The sequence below is a fragment of the Dendrobates tinctorius genome, unplaced genomic scaffold, assembly GCF_039654945.1.
Source record: "Dendrobates tinctorius isolate UK_male_01 unplaced genomic scaffold, ASM3965494v1 ptg000353l, whole genome shotgun sequence".
Lineage (NCBI taxonomy): Eukaryota > Metazoa > Chordata > Amphibia > Anura > Dendrobatidae > Dendrobates > Dendrobates tinctorius.
This window is the reverse complement of record NW_027362019.1, coordinates 729,777-748,466: the sequence shown is the minus strand read 5'-3', so window position 1 is coordinate 748,466 and position 18,690 is coordinate 729,777. Positions and strand designations below refer to the sequence as shown.

The window sequence follows — 18,690 nt, the reverse complement described above, 5'->3', positions numbered from 1 at the left end:
CCCCAACACACCCCTAACCCTAATATCAGGTCTAACCCTAACCACAAACCTAACCCTAACCCCAAACGTAACCCTAACTTTAGCCTCAACCCTAACCCTAACTTTAGCCTCAACCCTAACCCTAACTTTAGCCTCAACCCTAACCCTAACTTTAGCCTCAACCCTAACCCTAACTTTAGCCTCAACCCTAACCCTAACTTTAGCCTCAACCCTAACCCTAACTTTAGCCTCAACCCTAACCCTAACTTTAGCCTCAACCCTAACCCTAACTTTAGCCTCAACCCTAACCCTAACTTTAGCCTCAACCCTAACCCTAACTTTAGCCTCAACCCTAACCCTAACTTTAGCCTCAACCCTAACCCTAGCCCACCTCACTTTAGCCCAACTCTAACGCTAATGGGAAAATGGAAATAAATACTTTTTTTTATTTTATTATTTTTCCCTACCTAAGGGGGTGATAACGGGGGGTTTGATTTACTATATTTTTTTTTATTTTGATCACAGTGATCAAAATGAACCAATAGGAAAAAATCTATTGGTGCCGAGTGCCAGCCAGCAGATCTCGGCGAGTGCACTGCACATGCGCTCGCTATTTTCTCCCGGAAGAAGCCTGAGGCCCGGAGGACTTCAGGGGGCGTGCAGGGACAGTGGAGGTATCGGGGGGGGGGGGGGGGGAGTGATCGGGGGACCCTATTTCTCTCTCCTCTGATGTGCAATCACATCAGAGGAGAAATTAAATGAAAAATCTGACTTTTTTTGCGGTCGCCGTTATACCATTAATATAGTCGCTTGCAACAAATAAAGTAAAAAAATGAATTTGTAAAAATATTTTTTTTAGAATTATCAAAAAATCAATATTTATTCTATAACTAAAATAATTGAATGAAAAAAAAATTCTAAACAATGTAAGTACACATATTTGGTATCACCCGACCTATAAAACTGTCCCACTAGTTAACCCCTTTAGTGAACACCATAAAAAAACGCAAAAAACAATGCTTTATCATCATACCGCCTAACGAAAAGTGCAATAACGCGCGATGAAAAAGACGGATATAAATAACCATGGTACCGCTGAAAACGTCATCTTTTCCTGCAAAAAACGAGCCACCATACAGCGTCATCAACGGAAAAATAAAAAAGTTATAGCTCGCAGAATAAAGCAATGCAAAAATAATTTTTTTATATAAAATAGTTTTTATTGTATAAAAGCGCCAAAACATAAAAAAACGAGAAATGAGGTATCGCTGTAACCGTACTGACCCGAAGAATAAAACCGCTTTATCAATTTTATCACACGCGGAACGGTGTAAACGCACCCCCCCCAAAAGAAATTCATGAAACGCTGGTTTCTGCTCATTCTGCGTCCCAAAAATCGGAATAAAAAATGATCAAAAAATGTCACGTGGCCGAAAATGGTACCAATAAAAACGTCAACTCGTCCCACAAAACATAAGACCTCACATGACTCGGTGGGTCAAAATATGGAAAAATTATAGCTCTCAAAATGTGGTGATCCAAAAGCTATTTTTACAATAAAAAGCGTCTTTTAGCGTGTGACAGCTGCCAAACATAAAAACCGCCTTGAGGGGTGCAGTTTTTAGAATGGTGTCACTTTTGGGTATTTTCTATCATATAGACCCCTGAAAGTGACTTCAAATGTGATGTGGTCCCTAAAAATAAAATGGTGTTGCAAAAATGAGAAATCGCTTGTCAACTTTTAACCCTTATAACGTCCTAACAAAAAAAAAATTTTGGTTAAAAAATTGAGCTGATGTAAAGTAAACATGTGGGAAATGTTATTTATTAAGATTTTTGTGTGCCATATCTCTGTGATTTAAGGGCATGAAAATTCAAAGTTGGAAAATTGCTAAATTTTCACCAAATTTTCATTTTTTTTCACAAATAAACGCAAGTTATAGAAAACATGGATTTTTGTGAGTAGTCACCGTAAAATCCTTTTCTCCGAGACGCTCATTGGGGGACACAGGTACCGCCATCTGGAGGCTGACACTAGGCAACACAAGGTTAGCTCCTCCCCCACTGTATACACCCTCGCCCTGATTGCGGGCAGAAGCCAGTTTAGTGCAAAAGCAGTAGAAGAACAATAACAATCAGCCTTAATGCCGAAAACAATATGTCTGGCAAAGAAAAAACCACCCTGATATTCACAATAGAAATACACATTCATTAAATAAACTAGAGCCAACTGGCTAATAGGGTGGGTGCTGTGTCCCCCAATGAGCGTCTCGGAGAAAAGGATTTTACGGTGAGTACTCACAAAAATCCATGTTTCTTCTTCGTCTCATTGGGGGACACAGGTACTGTGGGACGTCCTAAAGCAGTCCCTGGGTGGGAGATTGACTCACCGATCCAAGCTGCATGCACCTCTTTGTTCAAAGGTGCGCCGCTGCTGCTTGGAGAATCCTTCTACCCAGGCTCACATCCACCGAAGCCTGAGTATGGATACTGTAATGTTTAGTAAATGTGTGCAGGCTGGACCAGGTCGCCGCCTTGCATACCTGTTCCGCCGAGGACTGATGCCGAAGCGCCCAAGAGGCGCCCATTGCCCGAGTTGAGTGCGCTTTGATGCCTGATGGAACTGGCGCACCTCTGATGCGATAGGCCTCCTGAATTGTTAAACGGATCCATCTGGCTATGGTCGCTTTTGAGGCCGCGAGTCCCCTCCTGCGCCCCTCAGGGAACACCAACAACGTATCAGTCTGGCAAAAAGGTGCCGTCCGCGACACGTACCTCCTGAGTGCTCTCACCAGGTCTAAGGTGTGAAGAGCTTTCTCCACGCGATGCACCGGTGCCGGACAGAATGAAGGCAAGACAATATCCTCATTGATGTGAAAAGAGGACACCACCTTCGGAAGAAAGGGGGGAGCTGGTCTAAGCACCACCTTATCCTTGTGGAAAGCGAGAAAAGGTGCTCGGAAGGCAGAGCCGCCAACTCCGAGACTCGCCTAACGGAGGTAATGGCTGCAAAGAATACCACCAAGAGATGAATGATAAGGAAATATCCTGTAGCGGCTCACAAGGCGCTTCCTGCAGAACACTCAGGACCAGGTTAAGGTCCCAGGTGCCCATCGGCGCCTTATAGGGAGGTACTAGGTGAGAGACTCCCAGTCTTTACCTGCATATTAGTAGCAATCTTTCGCTGGAAAAGGACGGACTACGCCGATATGTCTCCTAATGGAGCTCTGGGCCAGCCCCGAGTCTAGGCCTGATTGAAGAAAGGCCAAGATGTTGGGAATAGAGAATGTCAGGGGCGAACGACCCCACTCTCGACACCAAGTGAAGAAAACTTTCCAGGTGTGGTGGTAAATTTTCGCCGAGGTCAGTTTACTGGCGCTAACCATTGTAGCGACCACCATACGCTCAAAACCTGCTTGAGTTAGAATCCAAGATTCAAGGCCATGCCGTCAAACACAGGGCTCCTGAGCTCGGGTGGAAGATCGGTCCCTGGTGCAGTAGATCTGGGCACTCTGGCAGTCGCCATGGGACGTCGGTGAGCAGCCGCACAAGATCTGCGTACCACGCCCGCCGGGGCCAGTCTGGTGCCAGCAGAATTGCTGAGACCCCCTCTGCTTTGATCTTCCTAACGACCCTCGGAAGCAATGGCAACGGGGGAAACAGGTATGGAAGGCGAAACTGGTTCCATGGTAGGACCAACGCATCCACCCCGAACGCTCGTGGGTCTCGTGACCGAGCGACGAACACAGGCACCTTGGCGTTCATTCTGGACGCCATCAGATCCACATCCGGTGTTCTCCCACAATTGGCAAATTTGCTGGAAGACCTCGGGGTGCAGGGCCCATTCCCCAGCCACGACCTCTTGTCGGCTGAGGAAGTCCGCTGCCCAATTTTCTATGCCTGGGATGTAGACTGTCGAAATTACCGACTGGTTCTTCTCGGCCCAATGAAGCACATGTGCTATCTCGCGCATGGTTGCCCTGCTGCGCATGCCCCCTTGATGATTTACATAAGCCACCGCCGTGGCGTTGTCTGACTGTATCCGAATGGGCCGTCCTGCTAGGAGGTGCTGGAAATGCGGCAGCGTCTGCCAGATCGCTCGTATTTCCAACAAGTTGATAGGGAGACGAGCTTCCTGTTGCGACCACCGGCCCTGGGCCGTGTGGTGGCGAAAAACTGCTCCCAAGCCAAGGAGACTGGCGTCGGTCGTGACCACTAGCCAGTGGTCTGGGGGAAACGGTTTCCCCTGAAGGGAGGATCTGGTCGTCCACCACTCTAGTGATTGCCAGACCTGAGAGGACAGCCGGCACCGCTGATCGAGAGTGAACGGGTTCTTGTCCCATGCTGACAAGAGAGCGTGCTGTAGGGGTCGAAGATGAAATTTAGCAAACGGAATTGCTTCCATTGCTGCCACGATCTTCCCTAGTATCTTCATCCCAAACCGAATGGTGTGAGGGACCGGCTGCTGAAGCTTCTAGACTCCTTGTCGGAGCGCTAGGGCTTTGTTTGAGGGAGAATTAGCAACCCATGGGAGGTATCGAAGACCAATCCTAGAAAAGCAATCCTCCGAGCTGGGACCAGAGATGATTTCTTCCTGTTGACCAACCAACCTAAGCGGGAGAGTGTATCCAGTGTAATGCTGACATTCTCCTTGCACGCCCGAAATGAGGGACCCTTCACCAAGAGGTTGTCTAAGTATGGGAAGACGACTATGCCCCGCGAGTGTAAGACGGCCATCACGACTGCCATTACCTTTGTGAACACTCTGGGTGCGGTGGATATCCCGAATGGGAGTGCTGCGAATAGAAAGTGTCGACCATTGATGGCGAACCAAAGAAACTTTTGATGCGGAGGAAAAATGGGAACGTGCAGGTAGGCATCCTGGATGTCGATCGAGGCTAAGTACTCTCCCTGCCCCATGGCTGATATAACAGAACGGAGAGATTCCATCCTGAAATGATTGACTCTGATTAACCTGTTTAGGAGCTTCAGGTCCAAAACCGGTCTGACTGTCCCGTCCTTTTTGGGGACCGCGAACAGATTGGAATAAAAACCCTGAGCTTTTTCGTGCTCTTGTATCGGAACAATGTTGTTTTGGAGTGAATTGATGGCCCCTAGCAGCGCTTTCACCCGGGGCTCCACCTTGGGAAGTCGGGAGAGAAAAAACCGTGTTGGAGTGTACCTGATGAACTCTATTTAGTACCCTGAAGTCACCAGTTCTACCACCCATAAGTCGTGTGCTACCTCGGCCCAGATATGGCGAAAAAGGAGCAGGCGGCCGACCACCCTGCTGCTGTCGCCTACCAAGGGGTCCGAGTCATTTGGCTGAGGGTCTCTGGGCTCTGGCTCCTCTCAACCTGGGCTGGCAAGCGTGCATCCTTCCCACCGGAATGTGTCTATATGAGACATGTCGCTCCCTATCCTGGTTAGAGCGAGGTGGGCCGGACGAACTGGCTGCTGCCATCCATCCGGTGATGCGGAAGTATCGAAAACGTGTCGGGACCCGGCGAAAAGGCTGTTTCACCTTTTGCTGCGGAAGGAAGCTGCTATTCCCTCCTGTCGCATCGGAGATGAGCAGATCCAACTTCTCCCCGAACAGGCGGCATCCCTGATAGGGCAAGGAAGTCAAGGACTTCTTGGAAATTGAATCGGCTTGCCAAGTTCTCAACCAGAGGGCTCTCCTAATGGCTACCGCGTTAGCGGCTGCAAATGCCGCACAATTAGCCGCATCCAAAGAAGCATTAAGTAGTCTCCAGCCATAGCAATCTGACTTGCGACCTCAGACACCTCCGCAGGTAGGCCTCTATCCTGCAAGGCGTTAGTCAAAGACTCTGACCATGACATCAAGGCCTTGGCTACCCAAATCGCTGCGAACGAAGGGGCGAGCGCCGAACCTGATGCCTTAAAAACTGATCGCGCCAAGCCCTCTATGAGCCGATCCGTGGGGTCCTTAATGGACGAGCCGCTAGACACCGACAAGAACTTCGAGGCCAGGCGTGACACTGGCGGGTCCACCACTGGGGATTCCACCCATTTCTTACAGAGTTCCGGGGCAAATGGGTATCTTGCCTCAATAGACTTCTGGCCCGAGAAGCGCTTGTCTGGGCGTTCTCTGTGGCGCTGCACTATATCCTTAAATTCTGGGTGAGTGCCAAATACTCTATACGGGTGCTTGGCCCGCTTAAAGGCTACCTTATGGCTCGCGGCCAAGGTAGCATCATCTTCAATCCCCAGGGTTTGATTGACAGCTTCAATGAGGCTGTCCACTGTCTCCCGGCATCCCGGGGTATCTAGAACAAGTGGCTCATCTGAGTCACGATCTAAACTCTGCCCGCTCCCGCTCGTTGGTGAAGGTGAGTGTGATGCTGAACTCCCCGATGCCGAGGGACCGGATAGGCCGGGAGACCTCGTACGGGTTCGTTTCCTTCGCCTCTGTCTGGCATGGGAACGGCCCCTGCAGGCCGAAGGTTCCAGTGAGGTGGAGGACCCTTCCCAGATAAGCGAGCCACTATCCTTGCCTCCCTTTGGGGCGTGAAGGGACTCGATCGCCTTCGTAAGCGAGGCCATAGACTGGGACAATGATAGTGCCCATTACGGAGGATTCGGCTCTCTGAATTCAGTCGCCGAGGGGGGCTCCTGGGCGCGTTCGGAGTCACAGGCCTCGCACACTTTTGCGCTCTGCACTCTTGGAAACGGGGCCTTACAAGAAGTGCATGCAGCGTAGAGAAAGGTGTGTGTCTTCCCTTTCCCGGCCTTTTATATATCCCCAAAATTTTTTTTTTCTTCTGCCTCAATGCGAGGGAGGGGTGGGGGAGGGGAGGCAACCTTGCTGTTTTAGCGGCCTCCGCAGCGAAGCTGCACTCACCCGACCTGCGTCCCCCGACTGCGCTCCCGACCTCCTGCACCTCCGTTGGGTAAGCCGACCTCTTTTATGGTCGTGGCCTACCCCGCACTGAAGCCAGGGCCTGGATTTACTTCCGCCGCGGCCTAACGCCGGCCAAAAGTCGGGGGCTCAATTTTTCTCCACCACCCGCGGCGCCGCGCGACGAGGCGGCGGCGATGGTGCACCGCGGCCTAACCGGCGCTGCGGCGGTGATGACGGCAAACAAAAAAAAAAAAAATTCCTACTATGGACACGAGGCCTTAGGGGGACGCACACCGCTGCTGCCCAGGAGCCCCCCGCACGCCCGTACCTTAAATGCGGCTGTCAACTCCAGGTAGGCCCAGGGAGCGGGGGGTGGTGTGGGGGTCCTGGACGGTGCAGGCACCCTAACTCCGTCCAGCTTCAGCCGAGGAGAGGGACCGTCCGCCTCCTTGCAGCACCTTCGTCTTGCGTTGGTGGAGCAGTGGGGGCCGCTCGGACCGTCTTGTGCCTCTGAATAGCCCATGGTTTCTCTACCGAGGGGTGGTCAGGGCTAGGTCCGGCATCATGTCTCACGTCGCGGGAAAGGATACGTGGAGGGACACTCGAACGTGCTCGCCCGTTGTTGGTTTGGGGAAATCGGACCCTTTCAATAGGATCCGTTGCCCCTGTCTCATCTTCTTAGAAAAAATAAAGAAAAGACAAAAAAACTAAAATAAAAAATTCTGGGGAAATTGCCCAGATTTGTCCCACGGTGCGGGAAAGGATACGTGGAGACGATACTCAACACGTGCTCGCCCGTTGTTGGTTTGGGGAAATCGGACCCTTTCAATAGGATCCGTTGCCGCTGTCTAATCTTCATGGACAAAAAAGTCTGGAGAAAAAGGACCAGACGTGTGCCTCCATAGACATTAAGCAAAAAACTGGCTTCCGCCCGCAATCAGGGCGAGGGTGTATACGGTGGGGGAGGAGCTAACCTTGTGTTGTTGCCTAGTGTCAGCCTCCAGATGGCGGTAGCATACACCCACAGTACCTGTGTCCCCCAATGAGACGAAGGAGAAAAGAAATTTTACCACTATCATTAAGTACAATATGTCACGAGAAAAGAGTGTCAGAATCGCCTAGATCCGTTGAAGCTCCAGTTATTACTTCATAAAGGGACAGTGGTCAGAATTGTAAAAATTGTCCCGGTCATTAACGTGCAAACCACCCTTGGGGGTAAAGGGGTTAACTTCCTGGCTGATGTGTTGAGATGTTGCTTCAGAATTGCCACGTAATCTATGATGCTGCTACCATCATGTTTCACAGGTGGGATGGGGTTCTTAGGCTTCCATGCTTTTCTCTTTATCCTCCAGACGTAACAATAGTCATTATGCCCAAAAAGTTCAATTTTACTTTCATCAGACCACAGGACTTCTCCAAAAATGAAGGTCTTTGTTCCTGTGTGCATTTGAAAACATTAATCTGGCCTTTGTGTTTCTTTTGGAGTAATGGCTTCTTCCTGGCAGAGTGGCCTTCCAGTCCATGTTGATACAGTACTTGTTTCACTGTGTATATTGACACAATCCTACCAGCTTCGACCATCATCTTCACAAGGTCTTTTGCTTTTGTCCTTGGGTTGATATGCACATGTCGGACCAAAGCACATTCATATCTGGGACACAGAACACATCTCCTTCCTGAGTGGTATGATGGCTGGACAGTACCATCTTGTTTGTACTTGTGTATAATTGTTTGTACAGATCAACGAGGCACCTTCAGGTATCTTGAAATTGTACCCAAGGATGAGCCAGACCAAGTCCACAGTTTTCTTCCTGATATCTTGGCTGATTTCTTGAGACTGTCCCATGATGCTACACAAAGAAGCAGTGTTTTTCAGGTGTGCATTAAAATACATCTACAGGTGTGTCTCTAACTCAGATGTTGCCAAAAAAGCTTCTAAATACATGACATCATCATATGGGGGGTCCAGAATTGTCTAAAGGCATAGTAATCTTAAGTGTATGGAAACTGTTGACTGTGCAGTAAGTAATAAAATTCCTTAGAACATTCTGTCTCTCTCATTCTGGCATTTGGCAAATAATATTTATGGTAATCCTAAATGACCTAAAACGGGAAAGGTTTATTCTGATTTCATATCAGATATTGAGAAAAACATGCATATGTGTCTTTATACTGTATATAGTGGATGGAAACTTATGGTTTCAACTGTGGTATATAGATATAGATAATAGATAGATGATAGATAATAGAATATTGATAATAGATGATAGATATATTCCTGATAACAATGGTGGGAGTAAACTCACGCTGGCCGATCTGGGCCTCAGGGACGCGCTCCCGGATGATCCGACAGGCGTCATATATCATCGTGGACGGTTCAAACTGCATGGTCTTCACCACATTCCCAATACTGATCTTCAGCGACAGGGCCACCATGTTTATAGTGGGGGTGGGGGAACTACTCTATGGGAAACAGCTGGAAGAGAAACAAGCCACAGGTTAGATACATCAGCGTATGACATACACAGCGGGTACACGTATGTGACATACAAGCGCATGACATACACCGAGGGTACACGTATGTGACATACAAGCGCATGATATATACAGAGGCATGTAAAAGTTTGGACACCCCTGGTTGCAATTCCTGTTATTGTGAACAATGAAGCAAGTATAAGATGAAATGATGTAAAATGCTTGACGTTACAGATGACCTTAACTTTGTATTATAGTAAAAAAAAAAAAAGCAATTTTCATATTTTACATTTTAAAAATTACCCAAATTAGCAAATGCGAAAGTTTAGGCACCGTACATGGTGAGTACCTAGTAGCGCCCCCTTTTGCAAGCATCTCAGCTTGTAAACTCTTTTTGTAGTCAGATTAGAGTCTTTCAGTTGTTGTTTGAGGGATTTTCCTCCATTCTTCCTCAGATTCTGTGAGATTCCGGGGTCATCTCGCATCCTCTGCTGTCTTGAGGTCTAGCTACAGATTTTCAATGATGTTCACATAAGGAGTTTAAGGATTCCGGGTTTTCCATTGAGCCTGTTCGCCCTTGTCCAAGATGGAGTCTTGTATCTTGCCCTGTCATGGACCTTCCTGTCTGTCCTGCTATTGAAGTCCGGGTCGGTGTTCCTCCTTGCCTGAGTATTTTGTTGCTGCTGCTCCTGAGCTTCTGCTCGTTACTCGGTGGTCTCCTTCACCACGTTCAGCTGCCTTCCATGTTCTGTATGTTCCTGGATCCAAACCGGGGATGCCCATTGACCGGAATACTAGTGTGTATCCACTCGCCTCTGGGATTGCTACAGTCAGTAAGAAGTGCTAACTTCATTATATCTTCTTAGACTGTGTCTGTTGGACAGTGGTGCTGGACTTGAGCAGGACCTTTCAGCCCTTGAAGGTACCTTTAGAGACCTTATCCTGTTAACGCGGCACCTGCGTATTCTTGGACTTCCACAAACAAGTGAAGTGCGCACTTGTGACCAAATTTTTGCTGGACTTCCTCGTTTAAGAACTGAGTGCATTGTCACTAATATCATTACTGGACTTCCTTGTTTAAGTACTGAGTGCATTGTCTCTAATATCATTACTGGACTTACTTGTTTAAGTACCGAATGCATTCTTACTAATATCATTACTGGACTTCCTCGTTGAAGTACCAAGTGCGTTCTCACTAATATTACTGGACTTCCTCGTTGAAGTACTGAGTGCATTCTCACTAATATCATTACTGGACTTCCTCGTTGAAGTACAGCGTGCATTCTCACTAATCATTACAGGATTTCCTCGTTGAAGTACCGAGTGCGTTCTCACTAATATCACTGGACTTCCTCGTTGAAGTACTGAGTGCATTCTCACTAATATCACTGGACTTCCTCGTTGAAGTACTGAGTGCATTCTCACAAATATCATTACTGGACTTCCTGGTTGAAGTACAGCGTGCATTCTCACTAATCATTACTGGACTTCCTCGTTGAAGTACTGAGTGCATTCTCACTAATATCACTGGACTTCCTCGTTGAAGTACTGAGTGTATTCTCACTAATATCATTACTGGACTTCCTCGTTGAAGTACAGCGTGCATTCTTACTAATCATTACTGGACTTCCTCGTTGAAGTACCGAGTGTGTTCTCACTAATATCGTTACTGGACTTCCTCGTTTTAGTACTGAGTGCATTCTCTCTAATATTATTACTGGATTTCCTTGTTTAGTACCAAATGCATTGTCACTAATATCATTACTGGACTTCCTTGTTTAAGTACTGAGTGCATTGTCACTAATATCATTACTGGACTTACTTGTTTAAGTACCGAATGCATTCTTACTAATATCATTACTGGACTTCCTCGTTGAAGTACCAAGTGCGTTCTCACTAATATTACTGGACTTCCTCGTTGAAGTACTGAGTGCATTCTCACTAATATCATTACTGGACTTCCTCGTTGAAGTACAGCGTGCATTCTCACTAATCATTACAGGATTTCCTCGTTGAAGTACCGAGTGCGTTCTCACTAATATCACTGGACTTCCTCGTTGAAGTACTGAGTGCATTCTCACTAATATCACTGGACTTCCTCGTTGAAGTACTGAGTGCATTCTCACAAATATCATTACTGGACTTCCTGGTTGAAGTACAGCGTGCATTCTCACTAATCATTACTGGACTTCCTCGTTGAAGTACTGAGTGCATTCTCACTAATATCACTGGACTTCCTCGTTGAAGTACTGAGTGTATTCTCACTAATATCATTACTGGACTTCCTCGTTGAAGTACAGCGTGCATTCTCACTAATCATTACTGGACTTCCTCGTTGAAGTACCGAGTGTGTTCTCACTAATATCGTTACTGGACTTCCTCGTTTTAGTACTGAGTGCATTCTCTCTAATATTATTACTGGATTTCCTTGTTTAGTACCAAATGCATTCTTACTAATATCATTACTGGACTTCCTCGTTGAAGTACCGAGTGTATTCTCACTAATATCGTTACTGGACTTCCTCGTTGAAGTACTGAGTGTATTCTCACTAATATCATTACTGGACTTCCTCATTGAAGTACTGAGTGTATTCTCACTAATATTACTGGACTTCCTCATTGAAGTACTGAGTGTAGTCTCACTAATATTACTGGACTTCCTCGTTGAAGTACTGAGTGTGTTGTCACTAATATCATTACAGGACTTCCTCGTTGAAGTTCTGAGTGCATTCTCACTAATATTACTGGACTTCCTCCTTGAAGTACTGAGTGCATTCTCACTAATATTACTGGACTTCCTCCTTGAAGTACTGAGTGCATTCTCACTAATATTGTTACTGGACTTCCTCATTGAAGTACTGAGTGTATTCTCACTAATATTACTGGACTTCCTCATTGAAGTACTGAGTGTAGTCTCACTAATATTACTGGACTTCCTCGTTGAAGTACTGAGTGTGTTCTCACTAATATCATTACAGGACTTCCTCGTTGAAGTTCTGAGTGCATTCTCACTAATATTACTGGACTTCCTCCTTGAAGTACTGAGTGCATTCTCACTAATATTGTTACTGGACTTCCTCATTGAAGTACTGAGTGCATTATCACTAATATTACTGGACTTCCTCGTTGAAGTACTGAGTGCATTCTCACTAATATCATTACTGGACTTCCTCATTGAAGTACTGAGTGCATTCTCACTAATATCATTACTGGACTTCCTCGTTGAAGTACTGAGTGCATTCTCACTAATATCATTAATGGACTTCCTCATTTAAGTGCCTCGTGAACTCCAGCATCATATCTTTGCTGGACTGGTTTGTATTAGCGGTTGCGCTGCGCTATTCAGTTTGCTGTTCTTTACTACAGGGTGGGCCATTTATATGGATACATCTAAATAAAATTGGAATGATTGGTGATATCAACTTCCTGTTTGTGACACATTAGTATATGGGAGGGGGGAACTTTTCAAGATGGGTGGTAACCATGGCGGCCATTTTGAAGTCAGCCATTTTGGATCCAACTTTATTTTTTCAAATGGAAGGAGGGTCATGTGACACATCAAACTTATTGAGAATTTCACAAGAAAAACAATGGTGTGCTTGCTTTTAATGTAACTTTATTCTTTCATGAGTTATTTACAAGTTTATAAAATGTGTTCAGTGCTGCCCATTGTGTTGGCTTGTCAATGCAACCCTCTTCTCCCACTCTAGACACACTGATAGCAGTGAGGGGCATTGTAAAACCTTCATCTTGCGCCTTTTGAAGTAGTCTATTGTGGATTGTGTTAGCATCACTCTGAAGTCCTGTTCTGACAGGCAGGGTCTCCGGCGTGTCACTTCACTAACCCGCGCTGAGGTCAATTCTACCCCTCCCCATGCCCTGTATGCTCCCAGCAGAGCTTCCAGCTGGGTCTCCAGCCATGTCCTTAGGGCGTGCGCACCCTGCCCTCTTAAAGGGCTAGCAGGTGCACTTGCTATTTCCTCCCCAGCCAATGGCTGAGAGGCATTGTATCCACAGTTTTGGCCACTAGTGTACATCCGGTACTTCAAATTTATGTCATTTTTTAACCCCTTACTGCCAGCTGACGGGATAGAACGTCAGATGGCAGTATCCCCCTCTTTGAGGTGGGCTCCGGCGGTGAGCCCACCTCAAAGCCGCGGCATGTCAGCTGTTTTAAACAGCTGACATGTGCCTGCAATAGGCGCAAGCAGAAACGCGATCCGCCTGCACTATTAACTAGTTATATCCCGCTGTCAAACACTAAAACCAATGGTGCCATTCAAAAGTAAAACTCGTCCCGCAAAAAATAAGCCGTCACACGGCCATATACTGACAGAAAAATATAAAAGTTATGGTCTGGGAAGAAGGGGAGCGAAAAATGAGAAAAGCTCCAGTCATGAAGGGGTTAAAGTTTTTAGCATGCAATCAGACAAAGTGTTAACAATAATGCCACAAGTAGTCCAAGGTAGGTTAGAACAACTCTACATAGAAAAAAGGTAACCATAATGCAAAAGATCTCGTCACGTCTACGAGTACAGCGGAATGGCCGAATCACAATATCACGTCCTAATCTGTTCATTTCATGCTGTCCCTGTGTGTTCTCTCTTTAGTAGCGTGGCCTTTAGCATCGATATCAGCCTTGTATCTCCTTGGCATTGATTCAACAAGACTTCTCAGGTTCTCTGTGGTTATAACATGGTACCCGGAACTGATAACTGCTGCAATCAATGCCTGTTTGCTGCTCGGTTCCTTACTAGAAACCAATCGCTTTAATCTTGACCACAGATTTTCGATAGGGTTCAGATCAGGACTGTTTCCTGGCCATGAAATCACAGAAATTTGTTTGCTTTCAGACCATTTTAGACACTGCCTTGCAGTGTGACATGGTGCTCCATCCTATTTAAATTATAATTTCGGTCTGTTCCTTGCCAAGATGATGAATTGATGGGATTAGCTTTGGTACAAGGACATCATGAAGATATTTCGAAGCATTTACTGTTCCCTCAAGGACCTGTATTCTCCCAATTCCATGCCAGGACACAGCCCCATATCATAACACTCAGGATGTTTCAATGTAGCTGTCATACACTCCGGAAGACAGTCTTCCTTTGGCCTTCTCCGAACATAACGCACTCCATCACTACCAAAAATTGATATTCTTGTTTCATCGCTCCAGATTACTTTCTTCCAATCTTTAGTTGTCCAGCCAAGATGTTTTTTGGCTCAGGAAATTCTCTTCTCTGTTTAAGATTTAGGAATGGCTTTTTCCTTAGTGTTGGTGCTTTCAGACAGCATCAAGTAATCGGCAACGTACTGTTCTATCCTCCATTGTGCGATTAGTGGTTGAGTTCCTTGGCTCATGCTTATCTGCTTTTCAAGGCTAACCTAACAATTCTTCTGTCTGTTTTTGGAGTTGTTGCCTTTTTCCTTCCTCTTCCACTCTTAGTTTTGATGCTGCAACTATCAGCAAAACGTGAACACAGCTTTTGCACTCCAGAAGCAGTGACTCCACCACCCATCTTCCCAGCAATTTCTCTGAAACTGTATCCCTCCTTCCTGGAGGTCCTTGGAGATCAATCAGACCTCTTTATGGCTGGCATGAGTAAAATCTAAAGAAACAATCATTCAGGAGTTTGTGAGCTCAAAATAGACATTTATAATTACTCAGTTAAAAAATTAAATTGAAATATTATTAATAAAATGCAAGAAATATAAATTCTCAGAACTTTGTAAAGAAATTAAAGCTTGTAGGACCTATACTGAAAAGATCAAGTGGCGACTGTAGCTTAAAAACACTTTTTAATTTAATGCGGACAAAAAGGAAAGTTACCATATAACTAAAAATTTATGAATTTTACTCAGAGAACGAAGTGAAGTATTTGTCAAAATTATAGAAACTGCCGACCAAATATGAAAAACAAGTCTCCTGATCTCTTTAGTAACAGATTATGTAACATAGTAACAGTTAGTAAGGCTGAAAAAAGCCCTGTGTCCGTCCAATTCAGCCTATATTCGGTTAGAATAAATCCACAGATCTGCATCCTTCTAAAGAACCTAATTACTGTAAGATACAATATCGTTACGCTCCAGGAAGACATCCAGGCCTCTCCTGAACCCCTCGGCTGAGTTCGCCATCACCACCTCCTCAGGCAGGGAATTCCAGATTCTCACTGCCCTAACAGTAAAGAATCCTCTTCTATGTTGGTGGAGAAACCTTCTCTCCACCAGACGCAGAGAATGCCCCCTTGTGACCGTCACCTTCCTTGGTATAAACAGATCCTCGGAGAGATATTTGTATTGTCCCCTTATATAATAATAAATCTTTATTTTTATATAGCGCTAACATATTCCGCAGCGCTTTACAATTTGCACATATTATCACTGTCCCTGATGGGGCTCACAATCTAAATTCCCTATCAGTATGTCTTTAGAATGTGGGAGGAAACCGGAGTACCCGGAGGAAACCCACGCAAACACGGTGAGAACATACAAACTCCTTGCAGATGTTGTCCTTGGTGGGATTCGAACCCAGGACCCCAGCGCTGCAAGGCTGCAGCGCCAACCACTGAGCCTGTATACACACACACACTACAGCGGGGGACACAGCCTGTATACACACACACTACAGCGGGGGACACAGCCTGTATACACACACACTACAGCGGGGGACACAGCCTGTATACACACTACAGCGGGGGACACAGCCTGTATACACACTACAGCGGGGGACACAGCCTGTATATACACTACAGCGGGGGACACAGCCTGTATATACACTACAGCGGGGGACACAGCCTGTATATACACTACAGCGGGGGACACAGCTTGTATATACACTACAGCGGGGGACACAGCCTGTATTGTTGTGAGTTCATTTTTCCCTTCACCATTGAGGTCTGATAAACTCTCTCCTCTGGTGAAGGAAGGTAGCGAGGCTGATTGCCAGACACCTGGGCAGCTAGATGACTGGGTGGCTGGAATTGAGGACTGGATATAAGGCTGCCGACGCCCTTCTTCCAGGCTGGTGATTTTCCTGCTGGATTCTTGGAGACCAGTCTGATTCCTGCGTCTCAAAGCTAAGTTTTTCTGCTCTGCTTTGTACTCTTCAGTTTTGTTTTTGTTTTGCCTTGTTTTTTGGGAGTTCTGCCATCCCCGGCCGGGGGTGAGCTGAATTCCATTTTTGTCTCTGATCTGTTGATCTTTGGCTCTGTCTTCAGAATATACCTGAGTGCTGATATAGTCTTTTGAAGCCTAGCGACTTCAGGGCCTGTTTTTCCTATCAGTCGGTTGGCTCATTTTGCATAGGGTTTTTGCGGATGGCAGACAGCGGCTTTCCTATCCTGTCCTATGTAGTTAGCTTGGGCTCCATCATTTGCTCAGCCTATCTTTCTGTGTTCGTGTTTTCATCTTGCTTCACTGTTATGATTGAGTCACCGTAGGAGGCAAAAACAGTAATGCTAGCTAAGTCCAGAAAACCAGAGAAGTTGGCAGCTATCGGATGGCAGACCCCTGAACCTATCAACACAACTAGCAGTAGCCGTGGGGGGCTCCTACGATGCCCTAGGCCCCTCGATCACAGCCGGAGGACTACATAGCCTAAAGACAGAAAGGGAAATCTAAACTGCCCCAGAGCAGACCCCTAAGTAAAAGGCAGCCCCCCACATATAATGACGGTGAAGCAAGAAGAAAGAACAAAACACAGACAGAAAGATAGACTGAGCAAAGATGGGGCCCATGCTAGCTTAGATAGGAAAGGACAGGAAGGCTGCTCTCTGCAATCCGTGAAAAACCCTATGAAAATAAGAGCCAACAACTGACAGTAAAAAGGCCCTGAAGACGCTAGGCTTCAAAAAAGCTATGTCAGTACTCAGGAATATTCTGAAGAAAGAGCAACAGGCAAAAGGAGATTCAGCTAACCCCAGCAGGGAATGGCAGAATCCAGAAAAGCAAGGAAAACAAAACACTAATGCAAAAAGGCAAAGCAGAAATCTTAGCTTTAGATGAGCAGGAATCAGACTGGTTTCCTAGAAGTCCACAGAGAAATCACCCGCAGGCCAGAAGGGCGTCGGCAGCCTTATATCCAGTCATTAACTCCACTCAGCCAGTCATCATCATCAGCCCCAGGTGTTTGACAATCAGGCTCACTACCTTTCTTCACCAGAAGAGGGAGTTCCTCGGGCCTCAGTAGTGAAGGGGAAAATGAACTCACAACACTTCACCGTCATTATATGTTGGGGGCTGCCTATTGCTTTGGGGTCTGCTCTGGGGCAGTTTAGTTTTTCCCCTTTCTGTCTTTAGGCTATGTAGTTCTCCAGCTGTGATCGAGGGGTCTAGGGCACCGTAGGAACCCCCCACGGCTACTGCTAGTTGTTGTGGATAGGTCCAGGGGTCTGCAATCCGATAGCTGCCAACCTCTCTGGTTTTTCTGGACTTAGCTGGTATTTTGTTTTTTCCTCCTTCGGTGACTCATCATAACAGAATCACCAGCCATACTGCAGATCCTAGGGTACTCAATAGCAGGAGAGAATTGTAAAAAAAAAAAAGAGGAAAAAAAAAGGGGGTCAGAATTTTTTTTTTTTTTTTTTTTTGTGTGTGCATATTTTTTCCTCTATATCTCTGAGGCCGTAGGGGGAATTTTTCTCTCAATGGAGATGAAGCAATTGTCTGATCGTGTGGAGCAGCTCGCTGCAGAAGTGCGGGGAATTTCCGCCTATCTTGCTCATTCACATGCTGCTGAACCAAAGATTCCCACTCCTGATGTGTTTTTTGGGGATCGGTTTAAATTCTTGAATTTCGAGAATAATTGAAATTTTTTGCCTTGAAGCCTAACTCGTCGGGGAACTCCGCGCAGCAGGTTAAAATTGTCATCTCTTTGCTGCGCGGCGATCCCCAGGATTGGGCGTTTTCTTTGAAACCTGATGATCCTATTCTGACTAATGTGAACGCATTTTTTCAAGCCTTGGGGTTGTTGTATGATGAACCTAATGCTATTGATCAGGCTGAAAAGACCCTGTTGGCATTAAGCCAGGGTCGGGATTCGGCAGAGTTGTACCGTCAAAAATTCCGAAAGTGGGCGGTCCTTACTACCTGGAATGATGGTGCCTTGGCAGCCCTCTTTCGGAAGGGTTTGTCAGAAACTGTAAAAGATACTATGGTGGGATTTCCTGTTCCCTCTGGTCTTGACGATTCTATGTCATTAGCCATTTAGGTGGATCGGCGTTTACGTGAACGCAAAACTACACGAGAGATATTGTCACCTGTTGAACAAATGTCTGAACCTATGCAATGTGATAGATTTTTGTCTAGGGCGCAACGTCAGGAGTTCAGAAGGCGTAATAAGCTGTGTTTTTTTTGTGGAGATGCCTCGCATA

General features: G+C 46.3%; 1 protein-coding gene across 3 annotated transcripts in view; it reads right to left on the bottom strand.

Moving 5' to 3' along the window:
- TLN1 (talin 1) overlaps positions 1 to 18,690 on the bottom strand; it is a 133,091-nt gene that overhangs the window by 85,679 nt on the left and 28,722 nt on the right. For all 3 annotated transcript variants that reach the window (XM_073562485.1, XM_073562488.1, XM_073562487.1), the window contains exon 2: positions 9,151 to 9,320. In XM_073562485.1, the coding sequence (XP_073418586.1) occupies positions 9,151 to 9,280 (130 nt within the window). In that variant the 5' untranslated portion in view covers positions 9,281 to 9,320. The remainder of the gene's footprint in view (positions 1 to 9,150; positions 9,321 to 18,690) is intronic.